This window comes from Balaenoptera ricei, chromosome 10 (genome assembly GCF_028023285.1).
Source record: "Balaenoptera ricei isolate mBalRic1 chromosome 10, mBalRic1.hap2, whole genome shotgun sequence".
NCBI lineage: Eukaryota > Metazoa > Chordata > Mammalia > Artiodactyla > Balaenopteridae > Balaenoptera > Balaenoptera ricei.
Window position 1 is genome coordinate 94915387 of NC_082648.1, and position 27823 is coordinate 94943209.

At 47.3% G+C, this 27823-nt stretch overlaps 1 protein-coding gene and 1 long non-coding RNA gene across 7 annotated transcripts; one reads left to right on the forward strand and one right to left on the reverse strand.

Moving 5' to 3' along the window:
* Positions 1 to 681: 681 nt before the first annotated feature.
* On the reverse strand, positions 682 to 6456 carry LOC132373541 (uncharacterized). Its single transcript, XR_009505452.1, has 4 exons — positions 6294 to 6456; positions 6073 to 6209; positions 1881 to 4798; positions 682 to 912 (listed from the first exon to the last, which is right to left on the reverse strand). It is a non-coding gene; the product is annotated as an uncharacterized LOC132373541 (long non-coding RNA).
* On the forward strand, positions 3957 to 26525 carry LOC132373539 (apolipoprotein L3-like). 6 transcript variants are annotated; one of them, XM_059936883.1, is made up of 3 exons: positions 4153 to 4295; positions 13989 to 14635; positions 26349 to 26525. In XM_059936883.1, exons 1-3 carry the CDS (start codon positions 4183 to 4185, stop codon positions 26372 to 26374), a joined length of 786 nt encoding a protein of 261 aa, XP_059792866.1. In that variant the 5' UTR covers positions 4153 to 4182; the 3' UTR covers positions 26375 to 26525. The 6 variants fall into 6 exon arrangements, with proteins under 6 accessions (XP_059792867.1, XP_059792866.1, XP_059792862.1 ...); XM_059936884.1 differs by lacking the exons at positions 4153 to 4295; positions 26349 to 26525 and adding an exon at positions 3957 to 4070 and having other exon boundaries at positions 13989 to 15181; XM_059936879.1 differs by lacking the exon at positions 26349 to 26525 and having other exon boundaries at positions 4166 to 4295; positions 13989 to 15181.
* The last annotated feature ends 1298 nt before the right edge of the window (positions 26526 to 27823 follow it).

Below are 27823 nucleotides of genomic sequence, written 5' to 3' on the forward strand. Positions count from 1 at the left end.
GCAAGGCCTTTCCCCACCTGCTTCACCAGGTGAAAGGTTACCTGTTCTTGGAGGCCCAGCTCCAAAGCCTCCTGGCCCTGCTTCCTTCCCCCAATTCCTCAACCGGCTCCCCTGGAATGTTGCACTTTCCTGGTCGTGGTTCTATTTGTGTGGAGTTTCTCCAGCTCTGAGACACTGTCAGGGGCCTTGCCTATTCTCTGCTGCCCCTCCTGCTCTAGGGCCTCCGGGGCACCCTCCGCCCTCCCGGGCACAGCCTGTCTGAAATACGAGGTGTGGGACCCGGGACCCGTTAGGGAGACGTGAAACAACCAGCTTCTCGATGACACAGCACAACCTTGTTTCACCTGCAGTCGAGTAATTCCATTTGTTTTCCTAGTCTATCTCGATGTAAAGCTCTTTCTGATAGGTAGTGCTATCAGATTTCTGAATGTTTCTGTTTACGGGAATTCCTTGCTTTCCAAAAGATCATCCTCGGCCAGTATCTTTGTTTGCTAAAGGTTTCGTAAGAACACTCTACATTCAGGTAGCAGGAAACACCTGTATTTCCTCATGTCTCCTTACTCCAGCCATGGTATATATATATACATATATATATATTTTTTTAATAAATTTATTTATTTATTTTTGGCTGCACACGGGCTCTCTCTAGTTGTGGAGAGAGGGTGGCTACCCTTCGTTGTGGCGCACGGGCTTCTCATTGCGGTGGCTTCTCTTGTTGCGGAGCACGGGCTCCAGGGTGCGCAGGCTTCAGTAGTTGCGGCACGCAGGCTCAGTAGTTGTGGCATGCGGGCTCAGTAGTTGTGGCTCGCGGGCTCTAGAGCGCACGGTCTTAGTTGCTCCGCGGCATGTGGGATCTTCCCAGACCAGGGCTCGAACGCGTGTCCCCTGCATTGGCAGGCAGGTTCTTAACCACTGCACCACCAGGGAAGTCCCAAGGATGTTTTAAATTTAATGTTTAATTGGAATAAAATATACAAAACATAAAATTTACCATTTAAACATTTTTAAGTGTACAGTTCAAGGGCATTAAGTGCATTCACATTGTTGTGCAAACAGCATAACCATCCAATCACAGAACGTTTTACATCTTGCAAAACTGAAACTCTATACTCATTAAACATTAACTCCCCTTCCCCCCTCCCACAGTCCCTGGCAACCAGCATTTTACTTTCTGTCTCTATGCATTTGACTTCTCTAGGTGCCTCATATAAGCAGAATCATATGGTGCTTATCTTTTTGTGACTAGTTTATTTCACTTAGCATAATGTCCTCAAATCTCATCATGCTATAGCACATGTCCGAATGTCCTTTTTTAATGTCAATACTATTCCGTTGTAGGTATACACCACATTTTTCTTATCCTATCATCCACTGATGGAAGCTTGGGTGGCTTCACCTTTGGGCTATTGTGCATAATGTTGCTATGAACAGGAGTGTACCAATATGTCTTCTAGACTCTGCTTTCAGTTAGTTTTGGTCTATAGCCGGAAGTGGATTGGCCGATCACGTGGTGATTCTACATTTAAGTTTTTGAGGCACCGTCATACTGTTTTCCACAGCGGCTAGATGCTGTTATTTTTAAGGCCATATTTTAGCACAACAGTGAGACCAGACCAGGATCTCCTTGGTTGCCTGGCTGCCAGGAGGATAGAGGTTGGTGGTGCCCCCTGGCACATGCCCCAGGATGTCTGGTGGCGTGGCTCTCAGAGCCCCCTCTCCACTCTCACACGCCACTTCTTGCCCCTCCTGTTCTGGGATCTGCTGAACTTGAGTCTATTTCCTCTCTCCGGGTAAAGGTTGTCAGCAAAGTACTTAGTGTTGACACTTAGCAGAGTGCCTTTCAACTTCAAATGTCTAATCCAAATCAATTACTCAATTACCTGTTTTAAATTAGGATCCAAAATCTGTTGTTAACTCTGAGAATGTGTCCAATTCTCTTAAACATTATACTGTCGACTGAAAAAAAGGCACAACGTGAGACCTGTGAGTTAAGTTTCATCTGGGGTGAAATGAGGACTGCAGCCCAGGAGACAGCATTTCAGATAGCTCTGAGAAACTGCTCCAAAGAGGCGGGGGGAAGGTCAGTATATATGTGATTTTAGTGAAGGGAGAGTGCATACAATCAAGCTCATATTTTTTACAGAAGGTTTCTGCTAGTCTCATGAAGGTTACTGCTAGTCACGAGCCCCCCATGTCACCATGAAGGATTTTAGTGCTGTTCTAGGTACGAGGAGATGCAAGGATTGGGCTCATAAAATCTTCTCCTGAAAATACCTAACTCTCTGTTCTGCCAGTTTTTCCCAGAGCACAGAGGGCCTCATTCCCGATCTCCACCCTGGACTCCTTTCAGGGGGTGTGGAAGGTCAGCAGCTGCAGCAGCTCATGATTTAAACCTTGTAGAGGCAGATGGCAAGTGCCAACGGCAGGTGCCAATTTGTAGTTGACAATACGTACGTTAAAATGAAACACACTTGTCTTGATTTCAACATAAAAATATTAAAAGAGTGGGCTTGATTTTATTGGTCATCTTTATACTTAGTTCTTAACCTTCCAGAGGCTGACAACTGCTAAATCCCTCAGGGCCCAATTTTCCCGCCTGAGGAAAGACCAGTAGGATTGTCCAGTGGATGATGCTGGCGGCCTGGCAGCCAGAGGCCGAGACCAGTTCCCCTGAGGTCACCAGGTGCTGTCTGCAAGGAGTGTGATCCCCTGTGCTCCGCACCTGGTGCCCGTCTCTGCCAGCCACTCGGAGGACCCAAAAGCCCCCATGGTCACACGCTCAGTCTAAAGCTCCCTATCCACTCTCACTGTCCCTATAAGAAAGGACAATGGGCAGGGGGGTCGCGGTTTTAGACACACACCTCCTGATGTCCAGCATGTGGGAACCATCCGCACCTCCCCCCGGGTATAGAGAGATTGGGTGAGCAGGGCTCGCGGGGGCCGTGGCCCCGTGCCTCTGGCTGCTGACCTTTCCAGACTCCACCAGGTGACGCTGGTGACCTCTGCCAGGCACCTTCCTAAGGAGTTTTCTGGTTACTTCCTCCCTGAGTTGGTATCGCCATCACCGTGGGCTGAAATTGCTGTGGACCAAAGCTTTCAGCCAAGGCCTCGACTCTGGAGCTGTAGCCATCCTGGGGGACTTCTCTTGTGATGTTGGGGGTCACATTGAGGCCGATTTTATAGTCACTAGATCTTTAGGGTCTCCAAATGGGGTGGTCTCAGCTTATGACCATGGAGTGAAGAGATGCTTAATCCTCACCTCGATTTGAGTCTACAGCCCCCGTCTAGTTGCTCTACCATGAGCCTGTCTTTATGGAGGCCTCTAATGTTCGGTGACCATTCTGCATTCTCATCAGAGGACATTTTATGTCAACCTGGCTGCAGCTCATATGGATGTTTAATCCAGTTCTGCATCTCACAGTGGTTTTGTCTGGCTAAAGTCATGCTAGTGAAAGGGAAAAGAATCAGGAGGAAGGAAGTTTACAGAAAACAATGACAAAAAATAACTTTAAGCAAGGAGCAGTGTTTGCAAGTGTCAAATGTCAAATGTCAACCTTGGTTTGAATCTTTGGCCCTCCCCTGATTTGGTGGAAGAAAGCTCCGGCCTCTCCCCTCCCCTCAGATTCCTTATCTGCAAAATCACATTATATACCTGGCATATGTTACAGGTGATTGTAAGAACAGACTTACAGTGTGTGTGGTCGTCATGGGATAACACCCATCACTCCTCCAAGGGCCTCACAGTCTGTTGGTGGAAGGTCTTCCTTCAAGGAGCCCGAGGCAAGATGTGCTGAGCCCAGTAGGACCTGGAATGTCAGGGCTGGACTTGTTTCTCTAAGGGGATCAGCATCAGGGTGAGAATAGCCCAGGGTGAGGCCTAGTAGGCAGAGTGTTTGTTTGACCTGAGTGACTCAGAGGTTGAGGGCTTTCACTTTCCATTTTGCTTCTCCGGGTATATCTGGGCCCAGAGGGTGTGTGTGGTTATTGCAGAGACGCACAGCTAGTGGCTGCATCTTCACGGCTGAGAACAACTGGATCTTGTTCACACTCGGCCAGAGGATGATTCCTGGGTAAGCAGGGGGGTGTAGGATCCCCACCCATCCTCAGGACAACTGTCTGAGAAAAGTATGACTGTCACTGATTTACAGAAGAAGGGAGATCGAAGCTCAGAGAGATGAGGTCATGGGCCCGAGGTGGCAGGCTAAGCAGGGGCAGAGTCTGGATTTGGAGGCAGGTTTGTCTGACTGCTTCCTCCCGCCCCGAAACAGTGCAGAGGGAGGGCGACACCTGCTCAGGTGAGCTCAGCTCGAGATGCAGACTCCTGAGGCCTGAGTGGTGGCCCCAGGAGGAAGGTGGGTGTTGGGGGTTACTCCGTCCTTTGGGAAATTTGGAGGAAGCAGAGGGGGTGGAGTTGGGTATGGATGTCAGAACCTCTCCTCCTGTGGCCTGGCCACCTTGAAGCAGCCCCCAGGGTGCTGCGGTGACGCTGAAGGGGCTCAAGGATTTCTTCGGAGATACAAGGAATCAAGGTTTGTTCACCCACCCTGTCTCTGAGTGCCTGCTCAGTGCCAGGCCCTGGGGGGATACTGAGGCCTGAGAGGGGAGGGCCAGGAGACCAAGCAGGGAGATGCAGGGCTTTGTCTTCCGGTGCTCACCGGGCCCACTGCTCAGGATGCGGGTGATGGGTTGTCCTGTGCGGGGAAGATGGTCCCGCTGAGGAAGTGGGGTGACCCGGCTGCAGAGACCTGCACCGTGTTTGCTGTTGGGCAATCTTGAGATGAAAAGTCAAACTGTACACCTGTGTCAAAGAAAATAATAAAAAATGTGTAATCGGAGTAGAAAAGGGTTTTCTTTGAACTAACCGAGGCCTCTAGCCCAGAAGACAGCCTCTCAGATAACTGTGAGGAACTGCTCTGGAGAAGCAGGCTTTTCAGCACAGGTTTATGTCTTGTCAGAACAAAGACCATCAGACGAGTCAGGGATAATTTTCTTCAAGGTTTCACAAAATACAGAACAGCATGTACACAGCGAGTCAGTATGGCCTTGGCACCTAGGAAGGAAATCCTAACATGGAAGGAATACCGCATTGGCTTCCCAGGAAGGGAGGCATTTCATCTTTATTTTTAACAGGGACATTCTTTACTTCTGGTCAATGCGCCGTCTTCTTTAATAACTAAAATCGATGTATGGTGTATGTTTGATAGGCCAAAAACAAGTGTTTTAGTTATAGCATAAATTCAAGTAAACTCTTGTATAAGCCAGAATCACATTCCATGGGGAGGGAGCAGCCTGTGCAAAGTGGGGTGTAATCAGAGGCCAGGCAGCTGGGAGGCCTCCAGGCCCCGGGACCAGGCCCAGGGAGGCAGGGAGTGGTGAGGAAAACAGGAGCTGGAGCAGTAGGAGGGCCTGGGGGCTGGGCTAAGGACTCTGAACTTGATCCTGTCTTAACCCCTCCTTTCCCTGACCAAGGAGGAGGCCCTGCAGCTACGTGGAGGGAGGTGCTTGGTGAGACTCTCTGCCCGCTCACAGCGAGGGGAGGGCGAGTCTGGCTATGCAGTTGGGTGGGGACAGGCTTCTCCAGGGTCCTCCCTTCTCCCACCAACAACTATTCCGGGAAGTTATGGACCAGAGGCTAACAGAGGAGGACGCCCCGTAGAGTAGTCCAGCAGGAGGGAGCAGCGTCCAGCGTCCACACCCAGCTGAGGCTGCAGACGAGGGTCAGGGCCAGGCCGAGAACGGCAGAGAAGGACAGAAGGAGGAGGTCGAGGGCGCAGCCCCATTTACAAGTGTTTGGAGTCATCCAGGATCCAGCCTTTCTGCCCGAGCCCTCCTCCGCCCCCTCCTTGCCTCCTGGTGCCTGTGTTTCATGATTTCAATTGGCTGCCCTGGCCCCCGGCCTCATGCAGCTTCGAGGCAGAGGAGGACGCAGGGGACGAGCCAGCTCTCCTCTCCCACCTGTCCCTTACAGCGGGGAGCCTCCAGGACCCCCTCTGCTGAGTTCTTCTGTGCCGCGTTAGCCAGGACTGGGTCATACAGTCACCCCTCGCCGCAGAGGGGCCCGGCAACACATACCTGATGTCCAGGCCCTGAGACGAGAGGCAGAGGGTCGAGGGGGGAGGCGGGTGGCTTTGGAGGAGGTGGAACTGCATGAGAGCAGGTGGGCAGGAAAGCATCCAAGACACAGGAACACTGTGTTGTTAAGATCAAGTCTGAGAACAAAGAACAGGAGCTGGAAATGGACCAGCCGGGGAATGAGCAGAGCAAGGGTGGCTTGGAAAGAGAAAGGAACCTACTTTCGGCATCCTTACCCTCGCCGGGGCCGCCCGTGTGTATTCTCTCCATCCACACCGTCAGTGCCTGCAGCCTCAGGCACACTCCCATAGTGGACAAGCTGTCTGTTACTCTTCCTGAGGGGGAACCCTGGGCATCGCAGAAAGAAGGTGTTCGAAAGAAAGATTCTAGGATTTGGGCTTAGGTCAGGTCATTTGGGGGAGGCTCTAAGGAAATGGGGCCTCTGTCGATTGGGTGCCGCAGAGAATGGGGGGCAGTTCACACTGAAGGTGTCTCAGGAAATCCATCTATGGAGAGGGGAGACCAGAGTGAGGATAAAGGTATAATCGGTAAAGAAGGACAGTCAGTCATGCTTTTCAGCCAAGGGAGGGAGTGTTGTGTTGGTGGCAGCACAGTGATGAGTGTTTGCTGTCTCATTTCCTCATGCTCTCAGGGTAACCCTGTCTGAGGCTGGGGTCCTGTGAGAGTCTTTACGTCCCACAGGAGAATAGCATCGCCCTATTGTGAGTGCCAGCCCAGCCTGGGATGTCAGGGGCTGTTTGTTTGTTTGTTTTCTTCCTCAATCCTTTTTAAATAGTCATGTAAATAAACAGAAGGGAATATCCCCATAGACTTTAAAACTCCTCTTGTTATTAACTTCAATTAACAATGAAATATTTCCCATTATACTCACTCTTCTTTGGAGCATAGCTACCTTTTCTGACCTTTATATCTACCTCTTTGGACACACTTTATCTAAACTCTTCTCATTTGAATATTATTATGAACTCATGGCCTTTCACAGACTCAGCCTGGCCTAAAAACATGATCATAGTAATCACTGTTATTGTTATTATTATTATTATTATTATTACTATATGTAAGTCGTTAGGACTTACCTGTGGTGCCCCTTCTAAACACTGCTCTGAACGTCTTCGAGAGCATCCTTGCCTTTGGAGTAGCAGATATGCCGGCCTGTAGAATTCACTTCCCCTGCAAGGAGTCTTGCTTCCCTTGGGTGGACAGAAGCCCATGGGTGCCTATGTGGGTGGGCAAGATGCGGCTGGAAAATGTATCTGTTTAAGGTGACAGTTCACTCCGATTATTCTGGTTTAACCTCTGTTCTTATCCCTACTTTTCTTAGAGAACTTGGTTTCATCAACACGAACGTGTCTCCTACACTGACAGTTGTCACATCAGGAAACATCAGGCTCATTTCTTGTTGTCACTTGATCCAGCTGCTTCCATCATCCTTAAGGTGGTGGTGCCTGAAACCAACCCATTCTTATGGCTTACTTACTAAAGTGACTTCTGCTTTCTTAAAGTTAAAAGAACACAAAGGAATAAGTGCATATGGTTAAAACAAATCAATTCATGCAGAGGGTTCTGCTCGTTACTTCCCAAGGAAAAGCTTTTTCTTTAGACAGTTAATCGATATCTCTAAATGATATTATCACATTGGGAGAGAGAATAGTGTGAGCGTGTGCTCTGGAGACAGGAACCTGGACTTGAATTCCTGCCCTAGCACAAGCTGGGTGCTTTGAGTAAATTACTTAACCTCTCTGAGCTTCAGTTTCCTTCCTTACAGGGTCCTTGTGAGAATTAAAAGTGAGTGAATGCATACCAGGCACTTAGAATGGTGCCTGGTACAAAGTGGGGAGTCATCAACCACAATAGCTAATAAATATTAGGTATTGTGTTCTTCTTTTTCTTGATTTTAAAATTTTGATATTATTTATTTACTTTACCAGGAAAGATAATGATTTCATTTATTTTTCTACTTTTGCTTATACCCCTCCCTACCTTCTCCTAATATCATTATATCACTAGTTTTATATCCTCTATTAGAAAACTTTGTAGTTGTAAGCACTTTATTTATGCCTTCATTTCTTAGGCCCTCAACTAGAGCCAGTACTTCTTGACTCCCCACTTTGAAAAATGAGATATTAATCCTCCTCCTCCCTTCAGTGTTTCACCTCCCAACTTCTAGCAGTGTAATTTAATGTTTATATTGATTAACAAGTACATTTACTTCTCATATTTAAAGTGTTTTATTTTAAAAGATAAAAATTATTTTATAATGACTATAAATGAAATACAAACTTAAAAATGTTTGAATCACTATATTTTACACCTACAAATTATATAATGTCTATCAGCTGTACTTCAATTTTAAAAAGTCTCGAAAATAATCAAAATTGGAAAGCCAGGACTTGCACATAAATAAATTTACTTTAGATTTTTTTAAAAAATCAAACAGGGTTTACATTTTTGTGATGTTTTAAATGCTGTTTTCTTTTTTCCTTTAACATCGTTTTTGGAGTATAATTGCTTTACAATGTTGTGTTAATTTCTGCTGTATAATAAAGTGAATCAGCTATATGCACAGTATATCCCAATATCCCCTCCCACTAGGCCCTGCCCCTCGCTCAAACGTCACCCCGCCTAGGCCCCGCCCCACACTCAAACGTCACCCCCCCCCCACTTCCCGACCCACCCTAAACCCCACCTCTGCCTAAGTTCCACCCCCGCCTAAACTCCGCCCCCATAGCCAAGGCTTTTTTTTTTAAACTCTTTTAGATTAGGGTTCTGTTTTACCTTGTTGATTCATTGTTGATGATTCTTTTATATTTTTATTTTTCCTAATAAATCTTTTATTTTTCTAATTTTATTCTTTTTTTTTTTTTTTTTTTTTTTTAATACATCACCTAGATGTTTTTGAAGTGTCTTACACTTTTTTCTTTTTTTTTTTTTTTTCTTTTTATTTATTTATTTATTTTTGGCTGTGCTGGGTCTTCGGTTCGTGCGAGGGCTTTCTCTAGTTGCGGCAAGTGGGGGCCACTCTTCATCGCGGTGCGGGGACCGCTCTTCATCGCGGTGCGCGGGCCTTTCACTATCGCGGCCCCTCCCGTTGCGGGGCACAGGCTCCAGACGCGCAGGCTCAGTAGTTGTGGCTCACGGGCCCAGCTGCTCCGTGGCATGTGGGATCTTCCCAGACCAGGGCTCGAACCCGTGTCCCCTGCATTAGCAGGCAGATTCTCAACCACTGCGCCACCAGGGAAGCCCTAATTTTATTCTTTATACTTTGTTATTGCTCTCTCCTTTTGGCTTGTTCCCCCCCCCCTTTTTTTTCTTTTTTCTGTTGTGGTTTTATTTTACCTTGTTGCAGTTGTTTCTATTATAGTTTTATTTTTCCTAAAGTATTTTTTATCTTTCTATTTTTATTTTGTTTTTTATTCTTTGATATTGTACTACTCCTTTTTTCTTTCTTTCTTTCTTTTTTTTTTACCGCACCGCAAAGCTTGTGAGATCTTGGTTCCCAGGCTGGAGGTCGGGTCTCAGCTCCTGTGGTGGGAGTCCCGAGTCCAAACTGCTGGACCAACAGAGAACCTCAGACCCCAGGGAATATTAATTGGAGTGAGGCCTCCCGGAGGTCCTCATCTCAGCAACAAGACCCCGGCTCTATCCAACTGCCTGCAAAGTTAGTGCTGTGGGTTCCCTCCATGTAAGCCCTGGGTTCCTTTCTCCCTCAGTGAAGCAGGAAAAAGAAAAAGATGTCATTAAGTATTTCCAGGAGAGAGTGCGCAGGGAAAAACTGCAACACCTGCTCACTGAAGACGAAGGCTGGAAGAGATTTCTGGCTGAGGCTGATTTGCCCAGGTAACCTGCAGGGATGCAGCAGAAATGTCACCCACATCCCCCTGCCCCAGGCTAGTTTCCTCCTGGCAGACACACCAGGCAGGATGCTATGGTTGGGGTCGAGGATGTTCCTTCTCAAGCTTCCATGGGGAATGTTTCCTCCTTGTCATTTGCTGGCAGTGAACAGCCTCAGGTTGAGAAGAGATGAAACCTGCAAGGAAGGGGCATGTTATGACCTTGGACAAGTTACTGAACTACTCTCTGCCTTAGTTTCTTTATCTGTTCAATTTTATTGTGAGGAAACTGAGATAATGTATGCAAAGTGCTTTGCATGACACATAGTAGGTGCTCAATTAATATTAACTTTTAAAAAGCTTGTTGGGAAGAGATGGGGCCAAAGAGCTTTTTTTCCTAGAGATGAGGCCCAAGCAGGACTCTTATTTAGGACAAGTCAGAAAATCCTGACACCATTAGTTTGCCTTCCTGGGGATTCTGGCTGGAGCCCTTTTATTCCCCACCTTAGGAATTGTACCAATACTGCAGGATCCTGCTGGCCCATAAGGCAGAGAGGCTGGAGTGGAATTGGATGGAGCTGGGTTGGATCCTGGCTCTATCCCTGCCCAGCTCTGGGGCTCTGAGCTTAAGAGTTGGGGTCTCAGATCTGTCATATGTCCAGTGGGAATAGCAATTCAATCTGATGGATTGTGGTCATGGACTTAAAGTGAACTGCAGGGTCAGAGGCGGGGAACCAAGTGCAATCATCTCATCCAAAGGCCCAGGGAGGCCTGGACCAGGGTCAGACCCAGGGGTCAGGATGGAGCAGAGGGGTCCAGGTTGGAGGACTAGTAGGAAGGCTTGGGCAGCAGAGCCAGGACTAGAGTGAGACGAGTGGGTCCCTAGGACACAAAACTGAAGGGGCTGTGACCCTAGCAGAGGCCCTGTGAGTGGGAGAGGGGACATTTCTTCCCTCCCTGACTTGATCCCCTCATGCTGGGCGTAGATGACCGTGAGATATGAGCTGACCGTGTCCTCCACACCCTGCCTGGGACCTGGGGTTCTCCATTGCCATCTGGGACCCTCTTCCAATCTACATAGAGTAGCCCTGACTAGTGGGAAGGCCGTGTGGCTTAGTGAGACCTCCAGCATCACAATGAGTGGCTGCCAATTTTGTGTAATTTGAGGGATTCTGACGAGACTTTACAAGTCCCCACCAAAGAGGAAAATTCTTCCTCCACCAGCTTGTGCAAATGCAGGTCTCTTCAGGCTTAGCAGTTCACATGGATGTTTCTTAAAGTCTCTTGAATCTTTGAGAGGTTCCATAAAGTTGCACATGGCCTTGGTGTGCAGGCATGTGAAGCTGTTCACCAGCTAAGGTATGAGTTAAGCTGGTGACCCCTGAGAGGTCGGGGGTGCTGGGTGATGGGTCAGGAATCAGTGAGGCGGGCTGGAGAGTCCAAGGGGAACCAGAGTTAATAGCATATCACCTGCTTCCCAGTCAACTGCGGCAGTGAATGGACCCAGTGACCTTCAGCTGGGAAGGCCAAGGGCATCAGTCTTGGAAGACAGCAGATGCCAGGCAAAATGATCGTTAAGGTCACTTTTAGCTCTGAGTTTGGGTTTTTTTTTTTTTAATTCTAAGTACGCAGAGCTAGCCGTTCCTCAAAGTATGAGGGCACGGTCCCCAGGACTGTCCTTACATTTGACACCAATGGCAAATTTGGGAGATCCCCACAGCTACCATCAGGTCTGAGAATTCCCTAGAAGGAGGCACAGAACTCCCTGAAAACTGTCACGATCCCAGTTACGGTTTATTACAGGGAAGGATGCCGGTTCCCATCAGCCACAGGGCAGAGTCTGGGCGGGTTTCACACAGGAAGCTTCCATTGTCCTCAGGACGTGTCACTGTCTTGGATTCAGTGTGTGGCAGGACACACGGAGCACTGCCCACCAGGGCCGTTCACCCTGTTTAAAGAAATATATTCTGACACTTGTTAAAACAATAAGGAAGACTCTCTTCAGGACTATCGTGATAGGTGTGAAGACCATTGCAGCAGAGGAGACAGATGGGCTCAAGTCCGAATACAGCAAAGATGAGTGGGGATTTGTAGCCGATGATCAGAGTGAGGGGGGTGGGATGGAAAAATCACTGAGAGGAGACATCGAGGGCAGGGGGATTCTTGTTGAAATTTGCTAACAGGATTCTTGCTAAAAGCAAGTAAAGGACTTATGCGTCAAAGGTGAGAGATGAGGAGTTTGATCAGATATCAAACATGATAAGATCTAAACAGTGGGAAGGCTTCTCACTAAACTGACTTGGACGAATTTTTGCTGAGACTGGGCAATACAGGCCGTCAACGACAGGACACCAAAGGCGGAGGTTGAGGCCTATTGGAGAAGAGGGCTCAGAAGAGCCTGACTAAAACTTGACCAAGGAGAGAACATTTTTCAACAGGACCCTCAGTGTATGGCGTTTTATTTGGGCTCAGTCACGTGCTGCCTGCACAGCTGACCTGTTGTCTCCTGCCCTCACAGAGGTCAGACTAATGCCTTAGTGTCCAGCTCCTCCAGAGGTCAGATGTGATACCACGTGACCCAGAGGCCCCATCACATGTCACCCTGTTAGACTGTCCAGTGGCCAAAGGCCCAGGCAGACGAGGACACTCCTATCAGCCAAAATATTCTAGGGGCTTAGGGACCCCTTCCCAGTAGCCAAGGGCAAAGAGCAGGTTGACTCTTCACTACACACTAAGGTTCTCTGAAAGAAGGTTTTTCTGCTCCAATCCCACTTCTCTGTGTTTATCTGTGGAGTTCCCACTCTACCTACTCTTTGGAAGTGATTGTGTTGACCTGCCGCTGAGGCGTCTTTATCAAATCCCTATCTTAAGAGTGTCCTTGTCCACAGATGAATGGATAAAGAAGATGTGGCACATATATACAGTGGAATATTACTCAGCCATGAAAAGAAACAAAACTGAGTTATTTGTCGTGAGGAGGATGGACCTAGAGACTGTCATACAGATTGAAGCAAGTCAGAAAGAGAAAAACAAATACCGTATGCTAACACATGTATATGGAATCTAAAAAAAAAAAAAGGTTCTGATGAACATAGGCACAGGACAGGAATAAAGACGCAGATGTAGAGAATGGACTTGAGGACATGGAGCATGTGAAGGGTAAATGGGGACGAAGTGAGAGAGTGGCATGGACATATATACACTACCAAATGTAAAATAGATAGCTAGTGGGAAGCAGCCGCATAGCACAGGGAGATCAGCTCGGTGCTTTGTGACCACCTAGAGGGGTGGGTTAGGGAGGGTGGAAGGAAAATGCAAGAGGGAGGAGATATGGGGATATACATATGCATATAGCTGATTCACTTTGTTATACAGCAGAAACTAACACAACACTGTAAAGCAATTATTCTTCAAGAAAGATGTTAGAAAAACTTTTTAAAATAAAGATAAGGATACAAAGAAAAAAAAAGAGTATCCTAAGATGAACTTTTTTTATTTATTCCATGACTGAATAAGTATATGGAGCATCTACAAGGTACAAAACGTGTTTAATGTTGAAAAAAAAATTTACATTTGTAAAATTCTTTTCTATTTGATTTATAATAAAATCTCTATAATTTATTTATTTATTTTTAAACTGAATATTTCAGCTTACTTTTTTTTTTTTTAAACTTTGGGTTTATTTTATTTATTTATTTATTTATTTATGGCTGTGTTGGGTCTTCGTTTCTGTGCGAGGGCTTTCTCTAGTTGTGGCAAGCGGGGGCCACTCTTCATCGCGGTGCACAGGCCTCTCACTATCGCGGCCTCTCTTGTTGCGGAGCACAGGCTCCAGACGCGCAGGCTCAGTAGTTGTGGCTCACGGGCCCAGTTGCTCCGCGGCATGTGGGATCTTCCCAGACCAGGGCTCGAACCTGTGTCCCCTGCATTGGCAGGCAGATTCTCAACCACTGTGCCACCAGGGAAGCCCCAAAATATCTATAATTTATGTAGGATAGATCTTGTTGAGCCTATTTTATGGACAAGCAATCTATCTTTCTAATCCCTTGACCTTCATTGTTACAGAGAAGAGGCAGATGCACTACATGAATATCTGAATGAGCTGAAAGCAGACTTGGCCATGGGGGATCAAGACACACTCCAGCAAGACCAGCTGGACAGGAAGAGGTTTCTGGAGGGGTTTCCTCGGATGAAGCAGGAGCTTGAGGAGAGCATAAAAAAGCTCCACGCACTTGCAGACAAGGCTGACAAGGTCCACAGGGGCTGCACCATCTCCAACATTGTGGCCAGCTCCACTGGCGCTGTGTCTGGTGTCCTGACCATCCTTGGCCTGACTCTGGCACCCGTGACAGCGGGGACAAGTCTGGCACTCTTTGCCACTGGGTCAGGGCTGGGAGCAGCGGCTGTTGTGACCAGTATGTCCACCAGCATCGTGGAAGGTGTAAGCACGTTGGCAGCAGAAACCGAAGCCAGTCGCCTTACGTCAACTGCCGTCATCAAAGAGGTGTTTGAGGGGGTTGTACGTAACAGCACAGCCCAGTTGGCTTCTTCTACAGGGAGAGTCTTCCAAGCCGTGGAAGACGTTAAGAACAACGTCTGTGCCATCAAGTTGGCCAAAAGCAACCCTGGCTTAGCAGCCAGGGCTAAGCGCTTCACGACCACTGGGCAAGTCTCAGTCAAAGGCAGGAAGCAGGTGCAGAAAGCTTTTGGAGGTACGGCACTGGCAATGACCAAAACGGCCCGGGTTGTGGGTGTGGCCACCGCAGGTGTCTCCCTTCTGATGGATGTGGCCTTCCTGGTGAAAGAGGCAAAGCACTTGCATGAGGGGGCAAAGACGGAGTCGGCTGAAAGGCTGTGGCAGCAGGCCTGGGAGCTGGAGAAGAAGTTGGAGGTGCTCACCCAGATCTATGAGAGTCTGCGGTAGGGCCTGACTCAGCCACTCCCCAAGCTGTGCAGGGACCAGGGACACGTGCAGGGCTAAGGTGCAGAGGCACCTCGTTAGAGGGAAAAAGAGAGTGAGATAAAAAGATAAAAGAGGGGAAGCTGGGCTGGTCTCTCTGACTCTTGTTTTGGTCTGTTGGCTGGGCTATGCCATTTTCCTAGAAGAAGAGAAATCCTTAAACCCTCTTGTATTCAAAACATGTAATTTTCATCCCTAAATTCTCCCTCTTGGCTCGAGCTGAGTCACAAAACTTCAAGTACCGCTGTTCAAAAATTATTTCAAAAAATCACAGAATAAATGTCACCTTTTGTCTCCATCTCTCTAGATCAATTTCCACTGCAGTAGTTTTTAAAAACCTTAATAGGAAACTGAAACCTTTTTATTTGCCCAACAATCCCATGATCAGGGAGCCAAGTTCATTGACCCAGCCCTGACCTCATCCTCTGTCTCTCTAAATGCCTGTTGTTGGCGTGTAGATGGGAGATGCTGTGACATACCATCAGATGTGATCTCTCTTGCTCTTATATTTCTTTATCCCTCCATGTTGCCCCTCTGAGCATTTCACCAAAGGCCTCTATCATCCCAAGGGGACCACAGCCAGAAATCAAACATAGAAATTTCTGGCTTTTGTGTTCATCGATTTTTTTTATTAGAGTTGATTTATAACATTGTGTCAGTGGGACTTCCCTGGTGCCGCAGTGGATAAGACTCTGTGCTCCCCAGTGCAGGGGGCCTGGGTTCGATCCCTGGTCAGGGAACTAGATCCCACATGCATGCCACAACTAAGACCTGGTGCAATCAAGTAAATAAATAAATATTAAATATATATATATATATATGTATATATATTGTGTTTCAGGTATACAGCACAGTGATTCATTTACATATATAGAAAATAATATATATATATATATGTATATTCTTTTTCAGATTCTTTTCCCTTATAGTTTATTACAAAATACTGAGTACAGTTCCCTGTGCTATACTGTAGGTCCTTGTTGATTGTTTATTTTATATATAGTAGTGGGTATATGTTAATCCCAAACTCCTAACTTATCCCTCCATGCCCCTTCCCCTTTGGAAACCATAAGTTCGTGGTTAGCAGTAATCTTTTCATGTTCAACTACATGTGTTTTTTTTGTTTGTTTTTTGTTTGTTTGTTTGTTTTCAGCAAAAACTCCTATATCCTGGCTCCTCCTTTACCTCTTTGGAACAGTCCCTCAGAGCTACCCCAGAGGCTGCCTCCCGGGCTGTAGTCTCAGTAATGTCACTGAGTATAACATAATTCTCACCTTTTAGGGTGTGCTCTTTGTCAGTGGGCAGTACTGAGTGATGGATGGACTGATGGTAAGGACCTGGCTCCTGCAGCTGTGGGAGCTGTCCAGACAGGTCTGAAATCTGCAAGGCAGGCCAGCAGGAAGGGCCGGCAGAACGTTCAGGCCCAGGCTGGAGCTGTGGTCCGCAGGGGAATGTCTTCCCATCGCTGCATCTTTAACTTAAACACACCCGCAAGGTTCCTGTTGCCTTATAAGGCAGCATATTTGCAGTTTTCCCGGATTAGGATGCGAACACCTCTGGGAGGCCGACCACAGCCCCCGAGAGGCCACCACCCTTCCCGTTCATTCATTCATTCATTCTCTCATTTCTCCCCCGCATGGTCCGCCTAAGCGCTAGGCCTGTGCTGAGGGCCGGGGGCACAGAGGGAGGCAGTCTGCGGCCCCGACCTCGAGGGAGGCCACTGTGGAGGCCCAGGCAGCCAGAGAAACAACTGACCGTGATGCACAGTGGAGGTCGGGGTTCAGAGGACCTCGGTGACGCGGTGCGGGGTATGATCTGGGAAGAGAGAAGGAAAGGCTGGCTTGTGTGGAGGGAGGAGGGTGTCTGTGGGGACAGGGGCTGCGCCAGGGCGTGAGGGATGCCACGGCTACAAAGGAATGGTACCCTCTCTGCAGTCAGGTTTATTCCCACCCTTCGTGGCAGGAGGGGAAGGAATGGGGTTCTAGGAAAACCAACACTGATGTACTAGGGAGTGGAAAGCAAAATTCCCAAGGTTTCTGAAGAAAACAATGGAGACCTGAAGTGATTGTCGAGGGGACCTCCGGTTAGTCCTTGAGCCGCGGCCCCCTCCTTCCTCCCCTCCCCGCTCCCTCCCGCTCCTTTTAGATCAGGTGTTGCTGGTTTGAGAAGCGCAGGCAGGTGGAGAGTCCAGGCGGGACCAGAGAGACTGGGGCGCGTGTGCTTCGCCCTTCATCCCACAGAGAGTGGCAGGAGAGAGGCCCAGCCAGGCCCTCCCTGCCGAGGGGCACACCTGAGGCTGGGGCACTGCCAAGGGCCGCTGGGCTGGGCCTCGCTGCGGGGTGAGGCCTGTAAAGGCCTCTCCTTTCACCGGCCTTCTCTGAGGGCCCCCGGCCTCGCCTCCTCCAACTGCTAAGTGCTAGGGACACAAGGGAGAACCAGGGTGGCCTGTAAAAGGAGAATTCAGGCTCCCGCCACTTGCAGCTGAGTGAATGGGGTGGGAGGTGGGGGAGGGCGGATTGGGAAAGGTCTCCTTTCCTCTGCTGTCACATTAGGGTAATTCCCCACCCTCATTCCTGGCCCAAGGTCATCGGCTCCCCTCGGGGGAAATCCTGCCCACAGTTACAAAGCCCCAGTTACTTCACCTCCTGCTGCCATTAACCACATCCTCAGCCCATTCGAGAAAAATCTCCAGCAAAGCAGCGTGTTCACCACACTATCCCCAGTGTCGCCCTCAGTGTCACGTTGGGGGCACAATAAATACCCCTCTTCCTTCCTTCCTTCAAATATCGCACATTAATTTGTCTGTAGTGTGGCAGGCAGGCGCTGGGCTGAGACTTAGGCTTTAGACCTTTCTTCACTTTACAGCTGAGGAAAGGGAGGCTCAGAGGGGTGAAGTGACTTGCCCAAGGTCACACAGCAGGTAACAGAACGGATATTTAAATTTTATTTATTTATATTTGGCTGTGTTGGGTCTTCGTTTCTGTGCGAGGGCTTTCTCCAGTTGCGGAGAGCGGGGGCCACTCTTCATAGCGGTGCGTGGGCCTCTCACTGTCGCAGCCTCTCCTGTTGCGGAGCACAGGCTCCAGACGCGCAGGCTCAGTAGTTGTGGCTCACGGGCTTAGTTGCTCCGCGGCATGTGGGATCTTCCCAGACCAGGGCTCGAACCCGTGTCCCCTGCATTGGCAGGCAGATTCTTAACCACTGTGCCACCAGGGAAGCCCCAGAACAGATATTTAGACCTAGTTCTTCTACCTGACTTTTTCCACTTGACCCAAAGTTTCCCAGCGGGGAAGTGTGGAGGCAAGGAGAGGGGGTGGCCTTTTAGGGTGGCGGCCAGAACATCAGGAGACGAGCTGGGACAAGTGGGCTGAGGCAGGGTCACGACGAGCATCAAAGGTCAAGGGAGGAACCCATGAGGTTTTGGCCTTCATCTTGTGGGCCACAGGGACCGGAAGTTGGTTCCTGCTTTGGGTCCTTGTACACCTAAAGTACTCAGGGAGAGGGTTTGTCACAAGCATTCAGTTTTCTCACCTGAAAAATGGCACGAATACATGGATAAGTGTTAATAATCCCAGCAGAAAGTTTGAGTGAAACACACCTGGGTTAAAATCCCAGCGCTGCCCCTTCATGGTTGGGGGATGTTGGCAAATGATGAAATTATTTACCTTTTCTGCGCCTCACTATCCGGCAGGGGGAAATGGGCCTGATGACACTCTTCTTGCAGGGCCCTTGTGAGGCTCAAAAGGGACAAGTCATGTAAAGCACCCAACAGCATAAGCATCTGGCAGTGGTAGCTGCCATTATCATTATTACCATTAGTCAGGTCTTCTGGGTGGGTCATACCTAGCACCAAGCATGCCAGCCAGGGAGCTCCCAGGAATTCTGTGGCTCCTCCTCCCCGCACAGAACTTGAAGCCCTTTGTTTCTGGCTTCCCGTCTGTTCCTGTGCACAGAAGCTCAGACTTAGAATAGTTGCTGTTGATCCCCATGATTATCCTACTGAGAAGCATGAGGAAAAAACTGGCAGGGAAACAGGAGACCCAGGGCCTAGCCCCAGCTCTGCCCTGACTTGCTGTGTGATCTTGTGTGAGTCATTTCCGTCTCTGGGCCTCATACAAGGGAGGTAGACTGGACGACTCTAAGAACCTTTCGTTTCTTACCTTGGTAACTGAGGCCTGGAGATAGAAATCCTTCACTGTGCCCAAACCCTGCTATGTGCAGATTCCAATTCAGAATCAGGCCTGGGAATGGATGCTCACCAGGATCAGGTGCCCAATTCATGAAGCCCCCAAAGACTTGATTATAAGGAGTTCCCACAATAGAGCAAGGGGGGCTAGATTCAGCAAGTTAAAATAGTTCTTTATGTGCTAATATGAAATGCTTGCAAAGACATGTTAAGGGAAAAAGCAAAGTAAAGGACAGTGTGGGGTAACATGCATCCCTGGAGAAAAGGAGAGGAAGGATGTCTGTAGAAGCAACTGGAAACACAGGCTGCTTCTGTGGAGGGGGCCTGGATGGCAGGAACGGGAGAGTGGGAGACTTTTCATGGTGCCCCTCGAACCCAGCTTAAACCCAGATTGGGACTTCAACCCACGATCTTTTAATTAGAATCACTCTCCTGCTTTCTGGACTTACTGAGGCTCAGGTTCTTTGTGTCTCAGTGCAGAAGGAATTCAGCGAGAGTCAAAGTGACCGGCAAGAAGTAAGTTTATTAATATAGGACGCTTGTGAGAGAGGCAAGGGGGCAGGCAAGGCGGCTCTCCCCCATGAACTAAGCGGGCTACATTTTTATAATCAAAGGAAAGAGGGAGAGGGGGAGAAGACTGCCTTCTTCCTCATTCTTCTAGTAGACCTCAGGCTTACATCACTAGCTCCCTTTTGTGTAGGGCAGGAGAATGTTTGACCCTATAAGGTCAAACTAGGACTGTCATAGCGCTTATTCAAATCAGCAGAAGGGTGATAACATATACTCAAATATGTTGAATCATCTCAGGTTTCCATTTAATGAGGATCTCCTACTTTGGAATGTCACCTATCCCTTAAATTCCTGTTCTTGGTCCTAAGGATCATTATCTTGCTGAACTCTGAGGGACCAGGAACTCTGAACCAGAGGAAGGCAGGCCTCATTTTTTTCTTTCACTTAATGACCTGGGGCATATCTTGTGCTTTTATTTATGGCTTTACAGTTAAGCAAGCCTGGTTCTTTCCACGATATTCCCATAGCTTTCTTGAGTGATCATTAACTTCCAGTGGTCTCCCAAAGTTCTCTAGGTTTCCCTCTCTATCTATAATCCCCTACTAGGACTTCTAAAACTACCTGTGTAACTATCGTACTCATTCCCCATCACTTACATCTTACTGCCATTTTTCAGGTGAGGTTTCAGGCCCAGAGAGGGACACGGAATTGTCCAGGTCACACAGAGAGTTGGCAGCAAAGCCCGGACCAGACCATGGGCCCCTGACTCCCAGCCCAGGGCTCTCTACACAGCCCCACTGCTTCCCATCGGGCTGGGAGCTCAGGCCTGCATCAGGGAAGGCTTCCAGAGGCAGGGATTGCCAGGCACTGAGACCCTGGGCAGTCCTTTGGCAGGTGGCACAGAAGGGTAGCACTAAATGCTGTCCCAGGAAGGGACCTGCCTACTTTATAACCTGGGGTGACTCTGCCCTGGTTGGGCTCTGCTTACAGCAGCCTGCCAGGGCAATCCGGGGAGGGGAGGGCCACCTGATAAAGGCTAGCTCATGGACCCTCCTAAGGGAACCAGATAGGAATCCTGCCTGTTTACAGGTAAGCAAATGAAGGTTTAGGGAAATGAAGTGGCTTGCCCCAGGCTCCTAGGCAGGGATGACCCAGCTGTGGCAGGGCCTGTGCTGTTTCCATGACACCATTTTGCCTGTGCTCAGAGGTCCACAGCCCTCCCACCAAAACATACACACGTTCCTCACAAGGAGCCTGGAACCCTGCCATGAGCTCTCTTTCTTCCTGGTTACCATGAACAGCCCCTAAAAAGCAGCAGGCACCCCTGAAGGCGTTATCAGCCATTTCTACTTGATTGTAAATTAGTTATCAGACCCTGAGACTGGAGCCGATTGCAGGGCTTGCCCCAAATGACACATGGCAGGTGAAGAGGGAGAGGTCCCTGGGCAGGGCTGTGCCCTGGGAGTGGCTGGGTGGAGCTTCCCCAGAAGCACCTGGGCCCTGGGCCCTGTATCCAGGTGGCACTGTGAAGGGAAGTGTCCAGGGGTGGAGGTGCAGGGCGATGTGGAAAGAGCACTGACTTTTCTCGGGTTCCAACCTGAGCTCTACCACCTCTTACCTGCGTGGCCTTAGGTGAGCCAGTCACCTCCCTGAGCCTCACAACCTCACCTGTGCCACGGGGATACTATTACCGTATCTACCTTGCAGGTGGGGGTCTTCGAGAAGATGCTCCATCCCAGGGTTCTCAAATTGACCGAACATTGGAAGCCCCTGGAGGGCTCCTTAGAACCTAGGGTCCCCACCCCAGAGTTTCTGCTTTAGTTAGTCTGGGGAGGGGCCTAACTAACTAACGAACTAACTAACTAACTAACTAAGTGCCCTAACAAGTTCCCGGGTGGTTCTGATGCTGGTTGTGCTGGGACCACTCCTCTACAAAAGATCTCTATGAGAACAGACTTGTGGTTGTCGAGGGGAGGGGGAGGTGGGGTGGGGGAGGGATGGAGTGGGAGGTTGGGATTAGCAGATGCAAACTGTTATACAGAGAATGGATAAAGAACAAGGTCCTACTACAGCACAGGGAACTGTGTTCACTATCCTGTGATAAACCATAATGGAAAAGAGTATGAAAAAGAATATATGTATGAATATCTACCTATATAAAACAGTCACTTTGCTGTACAGCAGAAATTAACACAACATTGTAAATCACTGTACTTCAATAAAATAAATTTTTAAAAAAGATCTCTATGAAACTAGGAGATCAGGGAGGGGGGCAGGTGCAGAGCAGAGCCTATAAAAGACACTAAATACAAACTTGACATTTTGCAGGGATTTCACGCCCCTGTCACCACAGTTGGACAGAGGGTACCCAGGAGGCAAAGAAGAGGTGGCTAGGGGGCCGAGGTTCAAGGGTCAGGGCTCTGAGCTCTCTCCAATAACCCCTCCTTTAATGCCCCCATCTACTCTGTAACACTGCAGTGAGCAGGTCTTTTGCACCTACTTCATACATGAAGAAACAGGCTGGGAGAGGTCATGGGACATGTCCAAGGTCATGCACGCAGCAAGGTGGAAATTGAATCGGAAGCCAGACCTCTGACTCTGACCCCTGGACGTTTTCTAACACACCACACCGCCTCTCCTAATGGTCATCCAGCGAATGTAAAAGTATATTAAGAGCGGTGCAAATCCGTGCGGGTGGTTCTTCTCCCCTGGCTGGCCGGGAAGCCCCAGCTCTGCAGAGGCCGCTCTTTGCCCCCAGGCTTTGGTTCGTGCCACCCCGCCCCCCAGTTCCTCGCCCTCATGGGTCCTTCTGTCTTCCTGGAAAGGGACTGTAGCCATTGACGCTCCCCCCGCCCCCAGGCCCTGATGCAGTGCCAACACCCAGGAGGTGCTCAGTGAACTTGGGGTTCTCCTCCCCTCCTCCCCCGGCCCCAGCCCAGCTCCCTGCTCTCCACCCTCCTGGGAAAGGCTGTCCTCAGAGCCCCGCAAAAGTGAGATCCTCCCTCCTGAGCCCCAGGAGCCTGCACAGGCCGCCTGAGTGGAGCGGGTGGGAGGCATGCTGCATCCCCCCAGGCCAGCTGACAGGGTCAGAGGGGAAACTGCGTTTCCTGCTGGGCCCCTGGGGACCCTTGCCTCTCAGAGAGGCCGGCTGGGTCTCTGCACAGGAGCTCCTGGGGAGAGGGGGCAGGGATGGGGGAGGAAGGAGGGAGGAAGAGGAGAAGGGGAGAGAGAGGAAGGCAGGCATCGAGAAGAGGAGGGACAGGGCAAAGGGGAAGGGAGGCAGAGGGGGTTGGGAGAGAAAGAGAAAAAGAGGCAGAGGCGAGAACCAGAGACAGAGGGTGACTGAAGACTGGAGAGCATGAGATGCAGAGAGGAAGAGGCAGGAGAAAAGCGTCAGAGAAACAGGAGAGGGAAAGCACGTTAGAGACAAGTAGAAAGAGGTGTGAGAAAAAGACAGAGAGGCTTAGACAAAGAGCAACAGACAGGCAGAAACCTCCAGAGACCAGGCAGGCGAGGCCCCGAGGAAATACTTGAATTTCCCACACCTCGCCGATTTTACTTTGGGGTTTCTTGTGTCTGTGCTGTGAGGCTTCAGGCCTGGGGCCAGCACCACATCGAGCTGACCAATAAACATCACCGTCATGGCCACTGATGGCCTGATGGGTACTGGCCCAGCCGTAGAACTTGGAGGAAGCTGGCTGGGCCCAGGGGGGAAGTGGTCAGCTCCCCACAAGCCATGGGGAAGAGTTCCCCTGGGGCTCTGACTTGTAACAGACTCTTGGGAAAGCCCCTGCTCACCCTCCCCCAAGCACATCCAGAAATTCTTTTTTTTTCGTTTCTATTATAGTTTATTACAAGATATTGAATATAGTTTCCTGTGCTATACAGTAAGACCTTGTTGTTTATCTCTTTTATGTATAGTAGTGTGTATCTGCTAATCCCAAACTCCTAATTTATCCCTCCACACCCCTCCCCCTTTGGTAACCATAAATTTGTTTTCTATGTCTGTGAGTCTCTTTCTGGTTTGTAAATAAGTTCATTTGTATCTCTCTCTTTTTTTGTTTTTTTTAGATTCCACATATACGTGATATCCTATGATATTTCTCTTTCTCTGTCTGGCTTACTTCACTTAGTATGATAATCTCTAGGTCCATCCATGAAATAATGCAAATGGCATTATTTCATGCTTTTTCATGGCTGAGTAATATTCCGTTGCATATATAAATACCACATCTTTATCCATTCAACTGTCGATGGACATCTAGGTTGTTTCCATGTCTTGGCTGTTGTAAATAGTGCTGCAATGAACACTGGGGTGCATGTATCTTTTCAAATTAGAGTTTTCTCCAGATATATGCCCAGGAGGGGTATTGCAGGATCATATGGTAACTCTATTTTTAGTTTTTTAAGAAACCTCCATATTGTTCTCCATAGTGGCTGTACCAATTTACATTTCCACCAACTGTGTAGGAGGGTTCTTTTACCTCCACACCCCCTCCAGCATTTATTACTTGTAGATTTTTTGATGATAGACATTCTGACTGGTGTGAGGTGATACCTCATTGTAGTTTTGATTTCTCTGATAATTAGTGATGTTGAGCATCTTTTCATGTGCCTGTTGGCCATCTGTATTTCTTCTTTGGAGAAATGTCTAGATCCTCTGCCCATTTTTTGATTGTGTTGTTTGTTTTTTTTTATATTGAGTTGTATTAGCTGCTTGTACATTTTGGAAATTAATCCCTTGTTGGTCCCATCGTTTGCAAATATTTTCTCCCATTCTGTAGGTTGTCTTTTTGTTTTATTTATGGTTTCCTTTGCTGTGCAAAATCTTTTAAGTTTAATTATGTCCCATTTGTTTATTTTTGTTTTTATTTCCTTTACTCTAAGAGACAGAACCAAAAAATATTGCTGCAATTTATGTCTGAGTTGTTCTGCCTATGTTTTCATCTAGAACTTTTCTAGTATCGGTCTTACATTTAAGACCGGATCTTAGAGGAAATGCTTTCAGCTTTTTACCATTGAGTATGATGTTAGCCGTGGGTTTGTCATATATGGCCTTTATTACGTTGAGGTAGCTTCCCTCTTTGCCCACTTTCTGAAGAGTTTTTATCATAAATGGATGTTGAATTTTATCAAAAGATTTTCCTGCATCTATTGAGATGATCATATGGTTTTTATTCTTCAATTTGTTAATGTGGTATAGCACACTGATTGATTTGAAGTTATTGAAAAATCCTTGCATGCCTGGGATAAATCCCACTTGATCATGGTGCATGATCCTTCTAATGTATCATTGGATTTGGTTTGCTAGTCTTTTGTTTAGGATTTTTGCATCTATGTTCATCAGTGATATTGACCTGTAATTTTCTTTTTTGGTGCTATCTTTGTCTGGTTTTGGTATCAGGATGATGGTAGCCTCATAAAGTGAGTTTGGAAGTGTTCCTTCCTCTGCAATTTTTTGGAATAGTTTCAGAAGGATAGGTGTTATGGTGCCTCTAAACGTTTGGTAGAATTTACCTGTGAAGCCATCTGGCCCTGGACTTTTGTTTGTTGGGAATTTTTTAATTAGTGATTCAATTTCAGTTCTTGTAATTGGTCTGTTCATATTTTCTATTTCTCCCAGTTCAGTCTTGGGAGATTATACCTTTCTAAGAATTTGTCCATTTCTTCTTGGTTGTCCATTTTATTGGCATATAAGTTGCTTGTAGTAGTCTCTTATGGTCCTTTGTATTTCTGTGGTGTTGGTTGTAACTTCTCCTTTTTCATTTCTGACTTTATTAATTTGATTTTGATTTGATTTGATTGATCTCCCTTTTTTTCTTGATGAGTCTGGCTAAAGGTTTATCAATTTTGTTTATCTTTTCCAAGAACCAGCTTTTAGTTTCACTGAACTTTTCTATTGTTTTTTTAGTATCTATTTCATTTATTTCTGCTCTGATCTTTATGATTTCTTTCCTTTTACTAACTTTGAGTTTTGTTTGTTCATCTCTCTGTAGCTGCTTTACGTGTGAGGTTATTTATTTGAGACTTCTCTTATTTCCTGAGGTAAATTTGTATTGCTATAAACTTCCCTCTGAGAACTGTTTTGCTGTGTCCTTAGGTTTTGAATCATTGTGTTTTCACTTTCATTTGTCTCTAGGTATTTTTTGATTTCCTCTTTGATTTCCTCAATGATCCTTTGGTTGTTTAGTAGCATATTGTTTAGCTTCCAGATGTTTGTGTTTTTTGCAGTTTATTTCTTGTAGTTGATTTCTAATATCACAGCATTGTGGTTGGAAAAGATGCTTGATATGATTTCAGTTTTCTTAAATTTACCGAGGCTTGCTTTGTGACCCAGCATGTGATCTATCCTGGAGAAAGTTGCATGAACACCTGAAAAGAATGTGTATTCTGCTGCTTTCAGATGGAATGCTCTATAAATATCAGTTAAGTCCGTCTGGTCTAATGTGTCATTTAAGGCCTGTGTTTCCTTATTAATTTTCTGTCTGGATGATCTGTCCATTGGTGTAACTGGGGTGTCAAAGTCCCCCACTATTACTGTATTACCGTCAATGTCCCTTTTTATGTCTGATAACATTTGCCTTACGTATTGAGGTGCTCCTATCTTGGGTGGGTGCATATAAATTTACCATTGTTATATCTTCTTCTTGAATTGATCCCTTGATGATATGTAGTGTCCTTCTTTGTCTCTTGTAACAGTCTTTATTTTAAAGTCTATTTTGGGACTTCCCTGGTGGTCCAGTGGTTAAGTATCTGCCTTCCAATGCAGGGGACGTGGGTTCGATCCCTGGTTGAGAAACTAAGATCCCACATGCTGCAGTGCAACTAAGCCCGCGTGCCACAACTAGAGAGAAGCCTGTGTGCCACAACGAAGAGCCCACGCACCACAACGAAAGATCCCACATGCTGCAACGAAGATCCCGTGTGCCACAGCTAAAACCCGACACAGCCAGTAAATAAATAAATAAAATTTAAAAAATAATAATAAAGTCTATTTTGTCTAAGTATTGCTACTCCAGCTTTCTTTTGATTTCCATTTGCATGGAATACCTTTTTCCATCCCCTCACTTTCAGTCTGTATGTGTCTCTAGATCTGAAGTAGGTCTCTTGTAGACAGCACATATATGGGTCTTGTTTTTGTATCCATTCAGCCAGTCTATGTCTATTGGTTGGAGCAATTAATCTGTTTACACTTAAGGTAATTATCAATGTGTATGTTCTGATTGACATTTTGTTAATTGTTTTGGATTTGTTTTTATAGGTCTTTCTTTTCCTCTTTCCTCTTTTGTTCTCTTATGATTTGATAACTATCTTTAGTGTTGTGTTTGGATTCCTTTTTTGTGTGTATATCTATTATAGATTTTTGGTTTGTCGTTACCCTGAGGTTTTGGTATAGCATAAAATCATTTTAAGTTGCTGATCTCTTAATTTCAAATGCATTTTAAAATTTATTTATTTATTTTATTTATGGCTGTGCCGGGTCTTCGTTTCTGTGCGAGGGCTTTCTCTACCCGTGGCAAGCGGGGGCCACTCTTCATCGCGGTGCGTGGGCCTCTCACTATCGTGGCCTCTCTTGCTGCGGAGCACAGGCTCCAGACGCGCAGGCTCAGCAATTGTGGCTCACGGGCTCAGTTGCTCCGCAGCATGTGGGATCCTCCCAGACCAGGGCTCGAACCCGTGTCTCCTGCATTAGCAGGCAGATTCTCAACCACTGCGCCACCAGGGAAGCCCCAAATGCATTTTAAATATCCTGCATTTGTACTCTCCTCCCATCACGATTACTGGTTTTGATATCATATTTGTATGTGAATGATTTCCTACCTTTAATATATGTTTGCCTTTACTGGTGAGCTTTTCCATTCATAATTTTCTTGTTTCTAGTTGTGGCCTTTTCTCTTCCCTTAGAAAAGTTCCTTTAGCATTTGTTGTAAAGATGGCTTGTTGGTGCTGAATTCTTTTAGCTTTTGCTTGTCTGTAAAGCTTTTTATTTCTCCATCAAATCCAAACGAGAGTCTTGCTAGGAAGAGTATTCTTGGTTGTAGGTTTTTCCCTTTCATCACTTTAAATATATTGTGCCACTCCCATCTGGCCTGCAGAGTTTCTGCTGAAAAATCAGCTGATAGTCCTGTGAGGATTCCCTTGTATATTATTTGTTGCTTTTCCCTTGTTGCTTTTAATATTTTCTCTTTGTCTTTCATTTTTGTCAATTTGATTACTACACGTCTCAGCGTGTTCCTCCTTGGG

What these genes read in the sequence shown, in the direction of transcription:
- LOC132373539 (XM_059936879.1), top strand. Translation starts at nt 4,183, where the DNA reads ATGGGCCCGAGGTGGCAGGCTAAGCAGGGGCAGAGTCTGGATTTGGAG. An exon ending in GGAGGGCGACACCTGCTCAG is followed by an intron (nt 4,296 to 13,988) that starts GTGAGCTCAGCT and finishes TCATTGTTACAG; the next exon opens with AGAAGAGGCAGATGCACTAC.